Source organism: Narcine bancroftii, chromosome 7, assembly GCF_036971445.1.
Source record: "Narcine bancroftii isolate sNarBan1 chromosome 7, sNarBan1.hap1, whole genome shotgun sequence".
NCBI lineage: Eukaryota > Metazoa > Chordata > Chondrichthyes > Torpediniformes > Narcinidae > Narcine > Narcine bancroftii.
The window spans coordinates 29,885,740-29,908,633 of NC_091475.1; the positions used below are offsets into that span (position 1 = coordinate 29,885,740).

The 22,894-nt window shown below is 38.4% G+C and overlaps 2 protein-coding genes across 14 annotated transcripts in view; both read right to left on the reverse strand.

Annotated features, from left to right (window-relative positions):
• Window positions 1-922: 922 nt before the first annotated feature.
• Window positions 923-4,077, reverse strand: nyx (nyctalopin). Its single transcript, XM_069892434.1, has 2 exons — window positions 3,994-4,077; window positions 923-2,328 (listed from the first exon to the last, which is right to left on the reverse strand). The coding sequence occupies exons 1-2, from the start codon at window positions 4,016-4,018 to the stop codon at window positions 923-925; spliced, it is 1,431 nt and encodes a 476-aa protein (XP_069748535.1). The 5' UTR covers window positions 4,019-4,077.
• Window positions 4,078-17,190: 13,113 nt separating this feature from the next.
• The window catches only part of ddx3xa (DEAD-box helicase 3 X-linked a), an 82,063-nt gene continuing 76,359 nt past the window's right edge, over window positions 17,191-22,894 (reverse strand). For all 13 annotated transcript variants that reach the window (XM_069889349.1, XM_069889338.1, XM_069889336.1 and 10 more), the window contains 2 exons: window positions 21,254-21,351; window positions 17,191-19,993 (listed from right to left, as the gene is read on the reverse strand). In XM_069889349.1, the coding sequence (XP_069745450.1) occupies window positions 19,917-19,993; window positions 21,254-21,351 (175 nt within the window). In that variant the 3' untranslated portion in view covers window positions 17,191-19,916. The remainder of the gene's footprint in view (window positions 19,994-21,253; window positions 21,352-22,894) is intronic.

Consider the following 22,894-nt stretch of genomic DNA (forward strand, 5'->3'; position numbering starts at 1 on the left):
AATTATGAGGGGAATAGACAGAGTAAATGCGAGAAGGTGCTTTCTACTTAGATTGTGAGAGATAAATACGAGAGGACATGGCTTTTAGGGGAACATTGGGTGAACTTCACTCAGAGAGTGGTGGGAATTTGGAATGAGCTGCCATCTGACATGGTAAATGCAGGCTCACTCTTAAGTTTTAACAAATAAATTGGATAGATTGGATTGGTAGAGGTCAGGAGGTTTATGGAATGAATGTAGGTCAGTGGAACTAGAGGAATAATGTTTCGGCACAGACTAGAAGGGCTGAATGGCCTGTTTTCTGTGCTGTAGTTTTCTATGGTTTCTAATATGTCATGTATCAATATGTTATACAATGAGAAGGAAAAACCTTAATTGTGTACCTGCATCACTTCTTGCCTGATGTTATAAAATAGCTTTTAGTACATTGAAACCCATGTTTTATGGAATTCAAGCAACTGCCAAAAAAAAGTGGAAAATAAATAGGTAAAAAATACGGAAGTTTAAAATTGGTGCGTCTTGCCGTTAGTTTGCCAATCACGCAGCATGCAGTCTCAAGCAACTGGAAAATTCACTTATTCAGCATCTACCAATCCCCTTAGGTGCCAGATACTAAGGGTTTTACTGTATATGCATCTAAAGCTTATACAGATGTAAATTACTGTAGCATTAGATAAGATGATCCATAGTGATCAGTCCTTGGGATTTATCGCAAGATGAAACCAGGATGTTGCACTGTAACTTGGAGTTTTGCAATTTCAAGAAATTTGATCCAAAAGAGAAGTTCCCAGTTTAAACAAACACAATTCCAAGTTTCTGTAATAATTCCAGATTGGCAAGTTAAATGTAGATTATTCATTACCTGAAGAACACTGAGAACATCAGGATGAATCACTTTTGCTTGCAACTGCAAAATGCACAACTAAGTCTGGTGTTCTATAAAATAAAATAAACTTGTAATAACTGCCACGAGGATATGAACGTGTTTGTTGGTTTGATATTGTTCAACATTAACAGTTCCAGATGTTTCCTCATCAATTCTGCTTGTGTCTGATGAATTGCTAAGTATTTTGGTGGTGTTTTCAGTATTGAATGTTTTTGGAAAGAGAAATTTGGAGATCAGACGACTGAATCTATTCTCTGTGGTGGATTGGGACCATTGTGGCAGAGTTGGTGTGTAAGCTGTCACATTTGGATCTGCTAAATCCAAGCAGTCACCTTCTGTGGATTTGCTAAAAAGGACTTTACTTAAATCCATGCCTGCAACTGACTCTGGAGAGGCACATGGAATGTCCCGAACCAGTCTATAGTTCTCCATCCATTCCTTCAACCACTCCATCTTGCAATCACACTCCCATGGATTCCTGAACACATAGAGTCTTCCTATGAAGTACACTGGCTGAAAGACTGACAGGGACAGTGTCGTCAGGTTATTGCTGTTCAGGTGCAGGGATATCAAACTTGTCAGGTTTTCAAAAGCTCCTTCTTCAATGTAAGTGATCACATTTCTGTCCAGATGGAGAACCTCTAGCTCAACAAGCTCACTAAACCAGGTATTGGACACATTCACCAAAGTGTTACCTCCCAGGTTCAAGATCTTCAAAAGCCTGAGTTCTTTAAATGCAAGTTTAGGAAGATTGTTCAAAAGATTGTCATTAAGGTAGAGATATTCCAGTTTCACACAGTGATTAAATCCTTTGTTATGGATTACTGCTATTTTATTATCCTGAAGGTTTAGGTATTTCAAATTCACTAGTCCTTGTAGAGAATTGTAAGCCACTGCCTCAATCCTATTTTGCTCCAAGTACAAACGTGTTAGGCTCTCCATTCCTCTCACTGCTCCAGGTATTCTTCTGAAATTGTTCTGCCACATTGCCAACTCTTCTAGAGAAGTGACTGGTGTAAAAATCCGGTCTGGAATGTTAAACAAATTACAGTCAGACAAATCGAGTTTCAGTAGACGGTTCAAACTAGTAAAGGTCCTGGTGTGCAAGTATCTAATGTACTCGTTGTGTGCTAGTTTTAATTCAGTGAGATTAGGCAGCCCTTTAAATGCTCCTGGGGTGATGAAGGAGATGTTATTGTGGTCAAGTGATAAAGATCGGAGAGCTGGAAGAGTACCAAAAGCCTTTTCCGACAAAAATTTGATCCTGTTTTTATCCAAGTTGATAGCAGCGGCTTCACATGGGAATTCTTTGAGGATTTGTAATAACCCAGATCGGTCACATAGAACAGCACAATTCCGTTCTTGAGTACAGGTGCAAGAGGGAGGACACAAACGGACACAGGCCCAGGCAGCAGACACGTGCAATGGAGAAAGCAACAGTGCTGAGATACAAGAGAGAAAGAAATACAAATTAAAATAAGATGGATCAGCAAAAAAAGCTTTCAGGAAAGATAAAGGGGGGAAAAAGAGAAGAATTCACATAATGGAGATGGATAGTAAATTATAAAAAGCAGTTTTCCCCATCATGTTTTACTTTGCTTAAATGAAACTATCAAGAATTTACAACACAAATATAGGCTCTGTGGCTAATTGAGCTAATCTCTACCCAGCTCTCCTCTAACTTTGTTCCACTAGCCCAATATTCACATTCTTCTCGATAATGGTACAATTTTCATTAAGGGGATCTTGGGAGATTTTCCATTTGCTCCATGAGATTATGAAGAGCAGAGAGTGGGCAGCCACCATGTTTTTCCAAGGCAGCAAAGGCCAATACTCGAGGAAGTGTGATGGCAACATCAGGGGTAGGTTCTTTTGTAGAAAGAGTGGTGGGTTCCTGGAGGTAGTAGTGGAGGCTGATACAAAAGAGCTATTTAAAATACTCTGGAACAGGATGGAGGGTATGGACTGAGGGTAGAAATGGTCATATTGATTATGAAGTAGGTTTATATGGGTTAGCACATAGATGTGGGCCAAAGGGCATGTACTGCTGCACTTTTCACTATTTTTTCACTATTTTGTGTAGGAGTGAAGTACTCCTACACAATAGCTAAGTGTTTATTCTGGGCACAAAGGTGACCCACTTATAGGTCTGCAATAGGCATCATGGATCAACTTGATCCTTTCAGTCCTGAGACTGAGTCAAGGAATGTAACCAAGAGGTGGTTCTTGCATGTGAGTTCTGAGTCCTGTATTTGTCACATGGAAGTCACTGAACCAGTGATCCAGAGGCTTGGACTGATATATCAGAGAGAAAACTTCAACTTCTGCCAGACAACTGGGAAATTTGAATTCAGATAGTTAAATAAATCATAGATTTCAAAATGAAATTGAATAACAATAAGAATGATCATGAAATTACTGTGTTATATTTCACAAATGCTCTTCAGAGAATGAGACTTGGTGTTTCTATCCAATTTGGTTCCAATGTGACTACTCTGTGGTTAACTCTGAACTGACCTTTGAAACAGTTCAGTTAATCACTCAGTTCAAGGGGCAATAGGAGATGGCTAATACGTAGGTGTTGACCTTGTCAGCCACTCCTCAGCCCTCAAAATGTATATAAAAACTAATTAGCTCTAAGGTTTCATTGAGGAATTGGTACCAGAGTGGTCTCCATATCTGTCATTCATTTGAACTGGAGTAATATGGAAATACATGGTGTATTTGCAGAAACAGACTCTTGTTTAAAATAAAGTGACCAGAAATGTTGAAATTTGACATTCAGCACAGTCATTAGGATATAATATAAGTGTAATATAAACCAAGATGGTAATAATCTGGGAGAGAAAAAAGAGAAACAATTTATGCAGCAAGAATGGAATTGAGGTGGTGGAATTAAGCAATAATAGACAAGTTATAGAAATTTCAGAGGAGGATTACAAATAAGAGAAGAAATTGTACGGCCGAATAGGTCATTTAAATAAACGATTCTTGCATAGAAATTTATTTCCTGTCAATTTTTCTGTTAGTAATTTCCCAGGTGATTGCATAAATCATAAAGTTGATGGAAAGGGCTATTCATTAAAATAGATGGTAATGTTAATTACCGTTTACAATGATCAGAAACATCATGGTGTTCTTTCATCTGTGGCATCACAGAATACAAATGTGTCCAGGTGATCTTTATTAAATGCTATCTGGAAAGAGATACAAAATATCAGATGTAACAGTCCATCTAAAAACATGTTCTTTTAGGCAAGTAGTGTATGTTAGCAGGTTTAAAGTTGAAATGTATAACATTTGAATTCAAGAATTCCAAGCATAATCCAGTAAAATCAATTTGTTTATTACTGTAACTTACTGATCATGATTCCCATTTTGAGTTGAATCTGTCATTCCGCTTGTCCTCTGAGTTGTGATCCTGTCTCAATATATTTCCCACCAAAGAAAAATTCAGGAAGCTTTGAGCAATTTTAGTAAAAGCTATCATTTAATGCATTGACAAATCAGTAGTGTGAGAAGGGATTAGCCTTGATCATGCTAAAACGTTTTCTGCAGATCAAACAGATAATGCCTGTAACCTTGCAAAAAAAAACCTCGCTCCAGATTGTCATTGCCCACACCAGTAACCCCAGGCCAGTCAACATACAGGGATGAAAATGAATATTGATACATTCTTTGGGTTTTGTTCAGGCAAGGGATAGAGAACAAATCTGGACAAAATAACTTGATAATGTATGCCTAGGAATTTGCAAAATCCATCTGCACAAACAAGTGAGATAATTTGAAATGTCTGTCTGAAGGCTGGTATTTCTGATGCTGCACTGTTCATTGGTGGAGCTGAGTAGAGTCAGCCTGCATTTGTATACTTAAACCTGGCAGTGGGACTTCAGTGTTAACATCTTAAGTTTATCACTTTTTAATCTTTAGAATTACTTTATGTACATACAAGCATATGAAATATAAGCAGAAGTGGGCCATAGGCTCTTTAGCCTGTTATGTCTCAATAAGATTGTTACTAATTTGACTATAAAATTAAGTCCATATTCCCTTCTATTTCTGTAACCTTTTCTGCCACTTGCTCATCAAAAATGTATCTATAGCCCCCTTCACACTTGCATCTTATCCTAGAAATTAACGGCCAATGGGCGGGATAAGGGTCAAGTGTGAAACCAGATTAGTCTGAACGCTTGCATGAAATGATGTAATTTCACGTCCGGGATAGGCTACCTTGACCCCTACTACAATCCGCAGCATCTGAAGATGGCAGCATTCCATTAGCAAAGTGTGAAACTGAGAATTGCAATCTAGGACAGAAATGTCACAGGTTTTGCGTGAGTGTCGGAATATGAAGGAAAGAAAAGATTAAAATGAAGCTATAAACTTTGCTGTGAGAAAGTCGCAGCAGGAGAGAGAAAGGAAAGTGCTAGCAATGTGCGCAATAACACTACCAACTTTCCCACACTGTTTAAAAATTGTCCACTATTGCTATTTATTGCTAGCACTTTCCCACAGTCCCTTATAAAGATTTATATAGGTCGCCTTAACAACAAAAGGGGCTGAAGGGCTCATATTATGCTGTACATAAAACTTAATTATGTTATAATTAGGCGGGATTAATTTTGTTTAAATATAAGATCATAATACATTGATCAGGATTTAGGGCAGGACCACCATCGCTTGATGTGTCATGATGTCGCTGGTAGAAGGTGGAACTCCTATCCCCGGGGATGGCTCGTGGTAAGTCTGAAAGTGTGCAGTGTCCCGGTTAAGAGTGGCCAAGTGTGAACAGCAAAAACGCCATTCCTAACCAGGACATTAAACAGCCAATTTAGTGGGACACAAGTGTAAAAAGGGTTTATATCTGCCTTAAATCCAGAGTGATTAAGTGTTTTGAGAGGCTGGTGTTGAAGCATATTGGCTTTTGTCTGAGCAGCTACTTGGATGCATTCCAATATGCCTACTGCAGCAATAGATCTACAGCAGAGGCCATCTCACTGACACACCTGGACAGCAAATATGCGTACATCAGGATGCTCATTATCGACTACAGTTCAGCATTCAACACCATCGTCCTCTCAAAACTGATCAGCAAACTCCAAGACCTGGGCCTCAATACCCCACTGTGTAATTGGATCCTGGATTTCCTCACTTTCAGATGCAGAGGATTGGTAAGAACATCTCCTTCACGATCTCCATCAGCACTGGAGCACCACAGGATTATGTACTTAGCCCTCTGCTCTACTCACTTTACAGCTTGATATGACAACACCGCCACGGTAGTGAGATATATAAAAATGGGCACTGAGTAAGCATACAGGAGGGAGATTGAAAACTTGGCTGAATGGTGTACTAACAACAATCTCGTACTCATTGTCTCCAAACCAAGGAGCTGATTGTAGATTCAGAAGGGGAGAAAAAAAAAGTGTACCATCTAGTAATCATTGGGGGATCAGAGGTGGAGAGGGAGAGCAAATTTAAATTTTGGGAGTCACTATTTCGGAGGAACTTCCCTGGACCTAACACACTAATGTCATCGTGAAGAAAGCATGTCAGCACCTCTACTTCCTCAGTGTTTGCGGGGGTTTGGTATGATATTGAAAATCTTAGCAAACTTCTACAGATGTGTAGTGGAAAGTGTGCTGACCAGCTGAATCTCAGTCTGGTATGGAGGCTCCAATATCTCTGAGCGCAAAGCCCTGCAAAAGATAGTGGACTTAGTCCAGTGCATCACAGGCAAAATTCTCCCCACCATTGAGAAAATCTACATGGAATGCTGCTTTTGAAGAGCATCAGCAGTCATCAAGGATCCACACCACCCAGGGCATGCTCTTTTTTCCACTGCTGCCATTAGGAAAGAGGTACAGGTGCCTCAAAGCTCGTACCATCAGGTTCATGAACAGTGGCTACCCCTCCGCAACCAGACGCCTAAAATCATCTCATTTAAACACTCTTACTCAACACATTTTTTTTTTACAAAATTACACTATTTATTTGCACTGCCTTGTTTACTTCTCGTGTGTGGGTGTGTGTGGGTGTGTGTGGGTGTGTGTGGGTGTGTGTGGGTGTGGGTGGGTGTGTGTGGGTGTGGGTGGGTGTGGGTGGGTGTGGGTGGGTGTGGGGGGGTGGGGGGGTGTGGGTGGGTGTGTGTATAGATATATGAATCTTGAGTATAGGTTTTTCTTTTTGCACTACCAATAAGCAGAAATTTTGCCTGGCCTGCAGAAGAAATAATTTGGGTTTTATGTGATGTCATGTATGTACTCTGACAAGCAGTCTGAACTTTGAACATTAAGAACACTCAAAATAATCCATAGGATGGTTGTAATTTGGAGCAGACTGCCTGAAGGGGTGATAGTGACAGAAATTCTTACAACATCTAAGAATTATCCAGATGACCATCTGAATTGTCAAGGCACAAAAGGCTATGGGTCCAATGCTAGAAAATGGGATTGTGTGGATATGACAGAGTTTCTGATTCTCCTGCCAGCCTTTTCCTGTTAGACTACCCAGTCCCTCTACTAGTCTAGAGTCTTCTCTGAATTCATAATATTCCTTAAACAAGGGGAGCAATACCCAGGCCAACACTCAATGCCCTGTATAACTAAAACATAACCTTCTCAGCCCAAGCACTGAGCTATCTTCTTCTTTGGCTTGGCTTCGCAGACGAAGATTTATGGAGGGGTAAATGTCCATGTCAGCTGCAGGCTCGTTTGTGGCTGACAAGTCCGATGTGGGACAGGCAGACACGGTTGCAGGGGAAAATTGGTTGGTTGGGGTTGGGTTTTGGGTTTTTCCTCCTTTGTCTTTTGTCAGTGAGGTGGGCTATGCGGTCTTCTTCAAAGGAGGTTGCTGCCCGCCGAACTGTGAGGCGCCAAGATGCACGGTTTGAGGCGATATCAGCCCACTGGCGGTGGTCAATGTGGCAGGCACCAAGAGATTTCTTTAGGCAGTCCTTGTACCTCTTCTTTGGTGCACTTCTGACACGATGGCCAGTGGAGAGCTCACCATATAACACGATCTTGGGAAGGCGATGGTCCTCCATTCTGGAGACGTGACCTACCCAGCGCAGTTGGATCTTCAACAGCGTGGATTCGATGCTGTCGGCCTCTGCCATCTCGAGTACTTCGATGTTAGGGATGAAGTCGCTCCAATGAATGTTGAGGATGGAGCGGAGAAAACGCTGGTGGAAGCGTTCTAGGAGCCGTAGGTGATGCCGGTAGAGGACCCATGATTCGGAGCTGAACAGGAGTGTGGGTATGACAACAGCTCTGTATACGCTTATCTTTGTGCGGTTTTTCAGTTGGTTGTTTTTCCACACTCTTGTGTAGTCTTCCAAAGGCGCTATTTGCCTTGGCGAGTCTGTTGTCTATCTCGTTGTCGATCCTTGCATCCGATGAAATGGTGCAGCCGAGATAGGTAAACTGGTTGACCGTTTTGAGTTTTGTGTGCCCGATGAAGATGTGGTTAACGGACAAGTTGCTCTTGTGTCTTGGTGTGAGCTTTCAGGCACCTCAGATTGAAGAGACTGCCATCCGTGTGGTACCGGATGTAAACAACGTCTTCATTGTTGAGGTCTTTCATGGCTTGGTTCAGCATCATGCTGAAGAAGATTGAAAAGAGGGTTGGTGCGAGAACGCAGCCTTGCTTCATGCCATTGTTTATGGAGAAGGGTTCAGAGAGCTCATTGCTGTATCTGACCCGACCCTGTTGGTTTTCGTGCAGTTGGATAACCATGTTGAGGAACCACGAAAACTGTGCTATAGCATTATGTTAGCATTTCTGATATCTGCAATCTATCACCATTTAGAAAATCTGATTTCTTTCTTATTTATCCTTCCATGGATTAGAAGTTTCACATTTCTCAGTTAATATTTCATTCGCTAGATCTTTGCCCACTCACTTTGTTGATCTATATCGTTTTATTGCCCTCTTCATGATATACTTTTTTACTATCTTTGTACCATCAGAAAAATTAACACCCTCTAAGATTAAATGGGAAAAGGATATTTACTTTTTCTGAGGATGATTGATTAGATATATGTCATGATAGTGTTACTAGATTGATAAATGTTCATTATGCATTGGCCAATTGTATTGAACACCTGCAAAGTTTAAAAAATATATGGTTTTAGTGAATCAGATGTTTGTTTTAGGTGTGGTAATTCAGTTGGAACTTTTTTTTATGCTGTTTGGTTAGCAATTCAATAGTTTTAGGAACATTTGTATAAGATTAAAATACTTTTAGATCCGACAATATTTTTGTTGGGTAAGTTGAAGTCTTTGAAAGATTTGAGATATTTAGCTTTATCTGTAGCAAAAAAATGTATAGCAAATACATGGAAAAGTGATAATATGATTGATATTAATAGATGGCATAATGAGTTGAAAACTTATTTGGTAATGGAAAAAATTACATTTTTTTTTACATGATAATTATTCTTTTTTTCTTAATGTGGTCTTTATATTTAGAATATTTACATTTAGATTTACCTTGATTAGATTTTAGTAAATATATTTCGGTTTTCTTTTCTCTTTCTTTGGCTCTCCTAAAGGGAGGGGGGGTTCTTTTTTTTTCTCTTTTTTATATATAAATAAAATTTTATCGTTCATAATATGTATTTTTCTTATTGTATGTAATAACATTGTTGAACGAATAAATAGTTATTTTTTAAAAAAAAGAAAAATTAGCAACCATGTCTTACATGTCTGTTTATACAAATTGTAAAATGCACAATTCTAGATTTAATAAAGCATGTTTGCTCATTAGCTTCAGAACAGGCCATTGTTCTAAGAAACTGATGTAAAAAATCCTTGAACTCTTCATCTAGGCTTTCTTTATAAACTGATGTCAGTTTTGCACAGTTAAAAGTACTGTCATTTCTGAGGCAGGTGTGTGAATTTAAATCCCAACACTGAACCTGAGGTTGTACAATCTGTATGATAACATAAAGATTGCTAAGTTACAATGAAATGTCATTTAGGTGTGTTACGGGTTATATTAGAATGGTTATGGATAAATATGTCTTTAAAAGGAAGATTCTGGGGGTTTAGTGTAGGTCACTTCACAAACAGAGTAACACTTCACAAAAGACACCTCATTTAAAATGCAAGAGCTTTTCTGAAGCTAGACGAGGCTTTGGAGAAGCCATGCAGAATTGGGCAATAAAGTTGAGGCTCAGAAGTATTGATAAGAAAGATTGGGTTTGGAGAGGTTTTTGGTTTTTACAAGCAGAGAGAGGGAAAAACAAACAGGATTCTTCTCTGAGAGGGAGAGAGAAGTCAGTTCTACAGTAGCAGTTGAGGCTGCAAAATGGCAAGTTGGCAAACTTGTTAAAAAACTCCATTTTGAAGACAGATTGTGAGTCCTAAGTTCAGCCTGTTCAAAACTCTCAGTCCTTTCAAGAGGAAATGGCTGGCTAGAGTATTTCTCCTGAAATAAGGGAAACAAGAGGAACTCTGTGGTGACCTGGAAGAAGAGCTGTTTTCATTTGGAAAGATACTGAAGTGACTGATTGGAGGAAATCAGTTTGTGTTCAATGAGTAACAAATTTCTCTCTGAAACAGACAAGAACCTTCCTGAGTGGTAACTATTTAACTTTTAAGCACCAGAGCCTGGTGAAGATTCATCAATGTAAAACTCTGTGCACAGTATAAGAATTGCCTGATACTAGTGATCTTGGAGAAGTGAGAAATGAATGATTGGATTCTGAAACAAAAAACTTTCCTGAACATGTACACATGCGCTTAGAATTAGAAGGGGGGTTAAGTTAATAGTAATAAGTTAAAGTTTTATCTTGTTATTATGTTTAAAGCAACTTTTGTTTAAATAACCATTGTCTTGGTGAATTTCTGTGGCTGCTGGGTTCGTTACATGTGAAATCTACCTTTTCACCAGGACATTGTTGAAAGAATAAGAATTGCGAACGACATGGGCAACAATCACCCATCAGCCATCTTCCCAGAACAGATCAAGTGGTTATTCATCTCACTTGCTGCTCAGGAACACACAAGTATAATATGCATATTTGTTGCTTTTGACACCTGGATATGACAAAGCACTGGAGATGTTTACTGATAAGAACTTAACGGTGCTACTATCTCCACCTCAACACCAATGGTGCAATCCAGGAAGTAAGCTTCATTACCATTTATTCAGTCTTGCTAACTTTGTTGATGTCCTGACACAAAGCAACAAGTTCTTCTGTCTCTTTTTTGTACTCAACTTTGTCATTTTTAGAGATTCTGCCTACTATAGCCATGTCATCAACAAACTTAGATGGATTTGGAGTTGTGTTAAGGTACACAGTTGTGGTTGTACAGGGAGGACTGAGTACACAGCTCTGGAATGATAGTGACTTTCTTGAAACGGGTCAGATCAATGACCTGCTGAACAATCTGTTCAAGTTTAACTTCAATCTGGCCCAATCCAGACAAGGGTCATTGATCCATCAGTCAGATGGAGAAGTTAAAAATGTCTTTGGGCAGATGTGCCCAAGGTACAAGAGTTATGTTCAACTGGCTCTCTGGCCTGCTATTTCAGATTTATTGTCAGAGTACATACATAACATCACATACAACCCGGAGATTCTTTTTTCTGCTGGCGAAGCAAAGTTACCACTTATTGATAGTGCAAAAGAAAAACTGTACTTGTGTAAACAAATTAAACAGATAACAAATGTGAACAAATTGCGCAATACAAAGATTTTTTAAAAAGTGCACAAGTGTGAGTCCTTAATTGAGTTTTTTTATTTAAAGTCTGATGGTGAAGGAGTAGCAGCTGTTCCTGAACCTAGTGGTGCAAGCCACCTTCTTCCTGATGATAGCAGTGAGAACAGAGTGTGCTGGGTTGTGTGGATCTTTGATGATTGCTGCTGCTCTCCAATGGCAGTGTTCACTGTAGATGTTCTCAATAGTGGGGAGGGTTTTGCCTGTGATATCCTGGGCAGTGTTCTCTACCTTTTGTAGGGATTTACGCTCAGGGTTATTGGTGTCCCCATATCAGACTGTGATGCAGCAGTTGGTACTTGAAGCAAGTGTAGGATGCATCAAACTCTTTGTCGAAGGGCTCAAGCCTGAAATGTCCGTTTTGTATTTTTACTTTTGCTATATAAAATACACTAATTGACCTGCTGAGTTTCTCCAGCTTTGTATTTTTACTTTAACCAGTGTCTGCAGATTTCCATGTTTTACATATGTGAAGTTTGTCTGGAACTTAAATCTGGTTCAATACTGGTTGTTGGGACTCTAGATATTCACATTATTTGTAAATAGTTTGGATGAGGTAATCACCTGTAATATATCCAACTTTCCCGGTGTCGATGCTTCAGGTAGCCCTGGATAATAAAGTGGTTAAGGACTTGGCAAACAATAAAATGAGCAAAAACATAGGATCATCTATTTTAGTTGGAAAAGTATAAAGAGGGAGCATTTTTGTAAGAATGATCAGGATGTAGAGGTTTTAAAGCGTTACAGGCAAATTACATGAAAAAAATGTAAATTCACCAGCCTTGGTATTTTTAAAAAAAAAAGTATTTAAGTAGTGATCATTTGAAAAGTGATGTTCAGAAAGCCTTTGTGCCCATCTTACAAATCATTTAAATGTCAGTAGCAGCAAGAAATCAGGAAGGCAAAGGGCACTATGGCCCAATAGTGACATGTTACTCCAATTATATAGGGTTCTGCTAAATCCACATTCAGAATAATTGCATTTGAGTTTTATGTCTTCCCAAAGGACAGACAAACAGAAAATGATGTAGCAGTAAGCTAGAAGAAAAAAATGGCACTAATTTATAATTGTGATGCAAAATCGTTGTACTGACATACAGTCTAGATAAGATGTACAAATTAAGTTTTTAATTCAATGTAAGATCAAGTGTAGAAACACAAAAAGGATGAGATTGCGATGGATTTTAAAAAAAGGCCAAAAGTAAAACTTAAAATTTAATAAATAGCTTCAGCTATTGGAGAGAGTTCAACAGAACCAGACAGGGATGGGTACCAGAGTGCTCGGTCAGATGATGTTTGGTGGAAAGGGAGGTGCAACATCTAATGAAACTGAGGAAGAACAGGCAGTGGAAGGAGCATTAAATGCAGTTAGATGGGTTGAAATGTGTTCGCTTTAATACGAGTAAATATTAAGACTGAGGGCAATGTACTGACTGAGAGCAATGATCAGTACCTGGAAAATACAATGTTGCTGCCATGACACAAGAACAGGATTGGATGATGCATGTTCTGGGGCGGGAGAAGGTGGGGAAAAAAAGAGTAGCATTGCTAATTGGGGATGGTATCACAGTTACAAAAGGGAAGATGTTGTGGGTGGAAGTCACAAACTGAATGGGAACAATTTATTTTACAGGCCCCCAAATACCCAGCAGGCCAGTGAAGAATTGAGAAAAGTGCAAAAATAACTTGGTTGTTGTTATGAGGGACTTCAATTTTCTAAGTATTGATTTACCCTTTCTTAAGGCAAAAGGTTCAGATGGAGCAGAATTTGCCAGGTGTGTTCAAGGATTCCTGACAGGTATGTGAAAAAAAACTTGAGGAGAGACCACACTGTATTTAGTACTGGGTAATGAACCTGGTTAGGTGACATCTCGATGAGTGAGCCTTTCAGAGATCGTGACCACAAAACCCTGACCTTTAACATAGCGATGGACAAAATGGTAAAGTGTTAAATTGGGGAAGGACTAATTACATTAGGATTAGTCAGGAACAGATTAAATTAGGAACAGATATTATTGGGGAACCACACAGCAGTAATGTAAAGAATTTTAGAGACCACTTGCTGGGTTCTGGATAGGTTAGTTCCACTGAGGTGGGGAAAAGATTATAAGTATATAATTTACAATACGGGAACAGGCCATATCAGCCCTTCCAGTCCACACCAATTTACATGAAACTCCACTTGTTCCATCTACCTGCTCCCTTGCCCATAACCCTCCAACCCCCTCACCTGCATGTACACATCCAACCTTTTCTTAAACAGAAGGGACCCTGCCACAACTATCTCTTTTGGAAGATCATTCCATTCTGCCACCACTCGCTGAGTGAAAAAGCATCCTCTAATATTTCTCCTAAAGTTTTACCCCCTTACCCTTAACTCATACCCTCTTGTTCCAACCTCCCCTGCCCTTAGACTAGACATAAACAGACTCTTTCCCCTATCTATTTCCTTTCATAATTTTAAATACCTCTATCAAGTCCCTTCTCAGTCATCTATGTTCCAATGAATAAAGTCCCAGTCTCCTTAATATTGTTTTGGATCATTCCTCTTTTAACCCTGCTATGAGTAAATCCACCTTATCTGTGAGTGTCAAAGCATTGTAATATCAGACCACACTCCTGTCATATTATCTTGGTTCTTTCCAGACTTCCCTCAAGTTAATAGGTGTTGGGAGTCTTAACAACATTGTTCTCAGATGATTATATTTTAAGTTTAAGGAGGAACATAACTTTTTTTAAACTAATACAGCAGAAACTTCTAGTTTGATTGTATGGAACACCCTGAAATTTTATCTTAGGGGACAAATTATTTCCTAAACTACAAATTTAAAAAAAGGAAGGCTAATATAGAAAAATTAGAATTACTCAAATTAAAGTGAGATCAGCAATATGCTACCATGAATTATATAAAAAATGAATTGAACTTCAAAGTTTGATCTCCTCTCAACACATGCAATTATATGTCAACTTCTGAAGAGTAAATCTCAGTTTTATATTCATGGAGAGAAATCGGGTAAACTTTTAGCTAATCATCAAATTACAAAGATTTGAATGGAAAATAGAAGTATAACTACAGATAATTCTGAGATAAAGAATACTTTTAGGAAATTTTACTTCTGAATTTACAAGTGATAATAGTTCAATTGAGGATTTTCTGGATTCGTTAAATATTCGCACATTATCTTCGGATGAGAGAATGAGTTTAGATAAGCCTATATTCCTGGAAGAAATAGTTGCTGGTATCTCTTTATTATTACAAGCTGGAAAATCTCCAGGACCTGTTGAGTTCCCTGCTGCGTTCTCTAAATTTAGGTTCTGTATTATCTGACTTGTTTAAACATGGTAAAATTACCAATATCATTGAAATGAGGTGTGTATTTCACTCATGCCAAAGAAAGGTAAAGATCCAGTGGAATGCACCTCCTACAGGCCAATTTCTTTATTAAACATGGATGTTAAAATTCTGGCCAGTAGATTTTGCCTTCGATTGTTTCAAAAGATCAGACTTGTTTTATAAAAATTTACTCTTATTTTAATATTTACCTTCTAGCACAGTCCATGAATATGTTCTTTCTTATTAGATGCTGAGAAAGCATTCAATCAGGTTGAGTGGAGGTATTTCTTTAATTTTGGACCACGTTTTATTACTTTGGATTAATGTATTCATGTCCTAACTACCTCTTCAATTCTCTCAATCTTTCAATTTATAAAGGGGTACCCACCAAGGATTCCCCCACAACCCAAGTCCACTACTCTTTGATCTAGTTATTAGCGATTGTGTTTCAGGAGTGTCAAGATATTTCTGGGATTTGGTGGAAGGGGATTGAATATGAAGTCTCTCTATGCAGATGATCTTTTACTTTACAATAGTCCCTGATAACTCCTTTCCCCATAAGTTGTCACTACTCTTTGTTTAGTCAGTTTTCAGAATTCAACTTAAATTTACATAAAAGTGAACTTTTTCCTTAGAATGCGTCAGATTCAGTGTATACTAGTTCTTTTAAGATTGTAAGAAATAATGTATCTGGTTTCATAGTTAGTAAAAATCAATCTTTCACACATTGGTCTCCCATGTATACAACTTTGATTGACCATATTACTTGTATTAAAATTAGAATTTTAACTAGTTTTTATACCTTTTTCACTCTATACCAAATTTTATTCCTAATTTTTGACCCACTTGATTTGGCTATATCATATATTTGGAAGGTAAGTACCCTTGTCAAAATAAAGCTCATTTACAAAACTTGAAAAGCAATGGAAGCATGGCACTACCTAACTTTAGGTTTTATTATTGGGCTGTAAATATACTAACCTCATGTTTTGGTTATATTTTCATAACCAAGTTGACTGTCCAGCATGGGTTACAATGGAGATGTTTAACTTTGCTTAAAAAAAATTCCATTCCAGCACTTCTTGGATTCCCTCTCCCTTTTTCTTCAGCTAAGTCGCTTGACAATCCAGTTGTCAAGAGTATGGATTCAGTTCAGAAAGCATTTTGGATTTCATTTTTTTTCCAAGTCTGATTTTATTTAATCACCTTTTCAAATGTTTTGCATCATTTCAACAACTGCCTGGAGGAGTACAATTTACCGGATATATATTTTTTTTTAACATATTTGCAAATCAGGTATTTTCTATGATCTCCTTGGGCACTAGATATGAATTTGTCCATATCAGAAGAGCTCTGGGATCGTTTTTTAGGTTAGTTAATAGCACGCAGTTATATATCTGCCATTGTTTACTACAATTTAAAGTTTCCAATCATTTCCAAAGCCAAATTATCTCGTGTCAATCCATAGGTAAACTTGTGTTGTTGTAAAGGAGAGAGAGAGAGATGAGGCCTCTTTAATTCACATATTTGGTCCATTCCTGTCCTAGTCTTAAAGTACTGGAAGGAGATTTTCCAAACGTTAACTTTAATCTTGGATGTAAAGTTGGAACCGAATCATTTGGTTGCTCCTTTTGGAACAACAGGAGATGCTGCTTGTGGACTCCAAATAAATGTCATATCTTGTCTTTTACTTCTCTCTTGGCTAGACATGCTGCTCCACCTACTCAGTAGTGTAGAGCCTCAAGAGTTGGCTGGTTTGTCACTTTGGTACAAGGCCATTATTCACAAGGGTCTTGGTTCAAACTTGGTACAAATCAGTATTCAGCAAGTTGCCATTTTAAAATTTAGAGCTACAACGTAGCGACTAATAATTTAAACAATTAAGCATCAAAATCAAGACCAATGCTAGGTGATTAGTACATTAAGTGAAGTCTTTAAAAGAACCAAACCCTTTATGGACTAAAACCATTTTACAGAAAATAAACTGTTGGAAATACTCTGGTCAAGCAGCATCTGGGAGTATTTCTAGCATTGTTTTAGTACAACAGAATTACAATATGGTTAGGGAAAACTCATAACTTTTAAAAAAAATCACAAAAATTAAATTCGCATGTGATGTCATGTACTTAATAACCCACAAGCTTGAGGCATTAGCTAAATAAACTCAACCAAGTCTCATTCAAGAGTTGTGAAGAAATTTGAATAAGTTGAAGGTTTTTTTCCCAACAATCAAGATGGATCATTAGTCGGTGCAGCTCAAATTTTTTATTGATAAAAATCATACAAGTAATGCACAGCTGAATCTTGTGCAAAAGAGCACAGCATCTAAACTATTATAGAAAGCAAATTCTAGATCTACAGTGACTAAAAGGTATTCAATGCACTGAGCAAGATTGGATACTCATGCACTGCAATAGTTATGTTGTAGGGACTTACAGCATGAAGAGAATTTCTACGATTTATGAATGTTAGGTCTAAAAACTACAACTTGCTTAGTAGTGTCAAGTTGAATACCCAAGTCACTTAATATGCAAATGCAACTAAATGCAACAATAAAGTGATAAACCACATGTATTAAATTTGCTCTTTGCCAGACATTCACTAAACAAAACAAATTGGAGTACCATAACATTTTGCTGTTTTCTAAACATTTTTCCTCTAGAATTTAAGAAACTCTGTCCAAACCTTGGCATATTTTATTTCAGATTTGATCAAATTACCCACATGAATGAATTTGATAGGACAATGGGAATTAGCGGCAATCACAAGGCCGACGGTAGGTTGTGGTTCAGTTTCTGACTCTGGGTCCAATATGACCTTAACAGTAAGAGCTCACACTACCCCGAAATATATGTATATATATATATATATATTTTCACGCATACGTTGACATTCAACATTCAAGTGCCAGTGTTTTTGGACTGTCTTTTGGTCAAGTTACTTTTTCGGGTTTTCTTTGAACTTTCAAAGAATCACTTTTAGGCTTACAAAAACAAACAAAAAAATTAAATATTTGTCAAATGAATAAATATTACACAAAACTAGCAGCAAAAATACCTAGATCTGTTGTGTGCAAATAGTTAATTCCCAACTGTTAGACTTTTCCCCCCCCCACCCCCATGGTCCCAAAATAGTCCTGGTTTGGTATCTAGCCTCTTTTCCACCCGTTCCCATTTTAATTAAGCTGCGTTTGACATCACCGCAAAAAAAAGACTTGGAGGTTCAAGAAAATGCATGCAAGACAAGACATCGGTATATAAAATATTCTCTGAATGTGCATTAAAATAAATTTGTTAAAGGTATTTAGATCTCTTATATAAAACCTGATGGGCACAATGTATAAGGGCCTAAATCTACCTGTATAGCACCATTCATCACAAGAGATTAGCTCAATACTGTCAGTGCATCTACTTTCCATTGATGAGAATTTCAGTACAAGAAGGCACAACACACAATAGATGTATTGCACTTATTAAGTTCTTTTGCTACTTTTCAGTTTGTTCTCCACTACCCAAAATTTCCAGTAGTTTGTTAAAAATACTGGTGATCTGGCCACTTAGGGGGAAAGTGGAGAAAAATCTACCCCATCTTGGCAGTTACAAGTCAACTCACCCAACTGCATTATACAGCTCAACATTTAAACAGGTGGGAAAACTAATCTTTGGCCAGATTGAGCGGATTAAACTGACTATTTGTCCATGTAATGGACAGTGTGCAAAAGGAAACCCAAGCCACTATGCTAGTGGATATGCGATCAATTACCAGCGTTGGCACCTTGTGCAGTAATGTGTACATTTCCATTCTCTGTGATCTCCAAGCATCAAACTTCAGACCCTAGTGGAGCAACTTTACAGAATCTACAGTAAACAGTTAAATGTGGCTTTTCTGAACTTTGTATCGCAGCTCAAGTATACACAAATGTAATTTTCAGTAAAGAAGCCTGCTGCAGAGATCTTTCTGTTCGTTCCCCTTGACCAAAAAACAACACTAGCATGCGTATCAGACCAAAAAAAATCAGCCGAGTCCGTCTGTATAGTCGCTCGGTGCTGTGGTCCATTTAGCCATTCTGAAATTCCAAATTTCCTTTTAGATATGGCAGGCAAATAAGATTTCTAATGGATTGTATTTTTATCCATATCTAGAAACTTCAAGTTTTCAAAATCCCCTAAAACATTCCTAGCTACTTTCTGCTCACTCCAGGCAAGCCTGAATTAATTAATTAGCTGCCTTTTATGTTGTCAAGTTACTTTGTGTCAAGTTTTCTGAACTTTTGCATTTGCTTGGTGTATTACTAGGAAACAGCAGTGCATTAAAACTTGACTGTACACATTGTTGGAATGGCTTGCAAAGCTACCATGTCCCCAACAGGTATGTATCCAGGATAGAGTGAGCAACATTTCCCCACAATAGGGATCAGAATGCTGCAAATGCCCCAAGTTTGTCTTTACAGGTCACGCATGTCAAGGCCGTAATGGAGGTCACTGCTTATTTTCAGCCTTGTAACAATGTTAAGTGCAACTGGGTAAATGACTCCTGGTAAAGCCATTTCACCCTGCTTCTGCCAAGGTTTGTTTTGCCCAAGTCTCTCTTAGATTGTGCTAGAGAATGATTGCGAGAACTCAGGCCCAATGAACCAGTAGGACATTAAAAATAAAAGTTCCTCTATAAAGGCACAGTACATTAACATACAAATGATCCTCAGTTACAGAGATAAACTATTAACACAGCACAATTTAACATCTATTGCCAATATTCGAGTGCTGCGCACGGCCACATTTTCTCCATCATCTAGGGTTCATGTTCTTCTGTTACTGCTGTCTTTGCATTTGAGCTCCCTTTAAAAAATATCCAGAGAATCACAGCTGGTAATGTACTGTGAGTTCTTGAAGCTACACAAGGTATAGTCTGGCTCAGTTACATGTGGTTTCCATTTAGCTTGTTTGGCAAGGTGACATCCACTGGAATATTTCAGTTTCCCCACCAATCCACCTGGGAATTGTAAGCTCCACCATATCCATCAGAATTGTAATAGTTTCCATAGCCACCTGAAAAATAAATGAAGTTAATAGAACTGAAAACTCTGCAATGCCTCCAATATAGAAGACAACTCATCTGTGTCCAGTAAAAACAGATCTAGCCTTTGTACTAATTAATAGAAGGCCAAAGCCCCAGAACTCCTATCGAGATATTCCTGTATGAAACAATGAATATTCTGGCCAAGGAACACTTCCTAATTCACAATTTCGATGTTAATGCAAAATTAAAAAATACATTCAAGAGTGAGATTTGAGTTCAGTAAAATTGGTCAGGTTGGATCAGCCAGCAGTTTATGAACACTGATCCAAAGTTTTACCCCCACATAGCAGTGTGGGACAAGTGGAGAAAATTAGGCACAAAGAAGTCTTTTTCTCTAGGGTACAAACATCAAAAACTAGAGCTCACAAGTTTAATGTGAGAGGGATAAATTTAGGTGGTATGCATGGCAAGATTTAACAGGTTGGTAGCAGCCTGGAGCACAAGATGATAGAAGCAGACACAGTAGCAATATTTGAGGTATTTACATCAGCCATTCTCAACATGGGGGCTAGAGCACATCAGAATAAAAACCTTTTCACTTCGCATAACAAATATTTTTTTACATTTTGTTTGTAGTTCATAGGAGAGAAGTATGGAAGAAATCAAAATGATTCAGAGAAGGTAGCCATAGCCAAAAAAGGTGAGAATTGCTGATTTAGATAATGAACAAGCAACGAAAGAAACTCTGTGATGGGATTAGTTTAAATTGGCAAAGGGATAGTGGGTCAAAGTGCCTTTTCTTTTGCTATATTGTTCTATAGCAGTTGGGGAAAATAAATTTTTCACTCATGTCCTACAAAGGATACATGAGCTATCCTTGTACAGGTAGATCAAATTAGATAGATTCAAGCTCGTATTAAGTTCCAATATTAGCTATGATAATGCTGGCACAACCATTCAAAGACATCCAAATTTTAAAAAAAATCTGAGCACAGGGCATTTTTCTCCTAATTTACAGCTACTGACTACAATCATACTCATCTCAATTTGTGGTCAAAAAAAATTCTAAATTTTGCCAACAGCTCCAAAGCTTGTAGAAACTATTTTGGTAAATATTAACGTTCAATAATTTAATTTGCTATTGTGCTAGTCTAGCTTTAAGATTTACACAAGCAGTACTGTTGATGATAGGTTGTTTAAAAAAATAACTGCACATCCCCGCTCCAGGTAGTACAAAACTTTATGCACACAAAAAAAATTTCAGGAAAACCACATAGCAGACAACTTGCCTCCTCCATATCCTCTTGGCCCTCCATGGCCAGTACTACGGTTTCCTCGAGTGTTGAAGCTACTGTTGTTCTGTCTGTAGTCTCTCGCACCAAATCGGCTGAAATACAAAAACATTTTAAAGATATTTTAGAATCTTGGCAAGTAATCATTACTGAGTGTCATGTAAAAGGCAAAAATTGAAATATAATGGATTGTGGAAAATCTTTGTAATTTGGTTAATGCTATGTTTAGTGAGTACAGAAAAACCATTTATGATTTTAGTTTAAAAGTGGTCCAATTTGGGTCGCATGCACTCCCAAATAGTTTTCAGTTAAAAATCAAGTGCCTTATCAAACAATCCAAAAGAGGATATTTTTTCCATGATATACAATGCCAATTATCAATTTAACACATTTGTTTAAATTTTGAATAGTAGTTTTATAGAAGTAAAAACAAAGCAAATGCAATTATTAAAAACAACTGTTTTTGAAACAACACATTTTGGTTAATATTATGAAGATTTAATAGTCTCCCATACTCAGGAACAGATCCCGTCCCTCCCCACCTACATCCAGGACTCTTCACACACACTCCATCACCAACAACTTCCAGTTCCCTGAACTCAAACACCTCATGTTTACCATGGACATCCAATCCAGAGACACTTCTATCCCCCATATCAAAGGCATCAAAGCTCCAGCTGGCAGAACTTGTCCTCAACCTCAATAACCTCCTTTGACTCATCCTACTTTCTACAAGTCAAAGTGGTAGCCATGGTTACCTGCGTGGGCCCCAGCTATGCCTGCCTTTTTGTTGGCTACATGGAGCAATCCATGCTCCAAGCCTTCACAGGCAAGCCCCCTCAACTCTTCCTCTGCTACATCGACAACAATTTGGTGCTGCCTCATTTGCCCATACTGACCTCATCACCTTCATCCACTTTGCTGCCAACTTACATCCTCGTCCACCTCCAGCAACATTCTTCCTTTCCTCAATCTGTCTCCATCACAGTAGACAAACTCTCTCGGACACCTACAAACACACCAATTCCCACAGCTACCTCAATTACACTCCGTTCTAGATTTCAGATTTATTGTCTAATGAGTGTATACATGACATCACATACAATCTTGAGGCTCCTCTTTCCTGTGGGTGCAGCAGAATCACCAATAATTGATAGTGCAAAAAAATAAACTGACTATGCATGGCAGAGAGGAAAAAAAATCAATAAAGTTCTTAAATGAGTCTGAGTGAGTTTGCCTTTGAGAAGTCTGATGGAGAGGTAACAGCTATTCCTGAACCTTGTGGTGTGAGTCTTGTAGCACCTACACCTTTCCTGAGAGCAGCAGCGAGAACAGTGTGTGCTGATTGGCGAGGGTCTTCTACGATTGCTGCTGCTCTTCAACAGCAGCATTCCCTGTAGTGGGGAGGGTTTTGCCTGTGATGTCCTGGGATGTGTCCACTATCTTTTGGAGGGCTTTACGCTCAGGGATATTGTTATTTCCATACCAGGCCGTGATGCAGCTGGTCAGCACACTTTCTACCCCACCTCTGTAGAAATTTGCCAGGCTTTCTGATGTCAAACCAAACCTTTGCAAACTCCTGAGGAAGAAGAGGTGCTGATGTGATTTCTTCACAATGCCAGTAATGTGTTGGGTCCA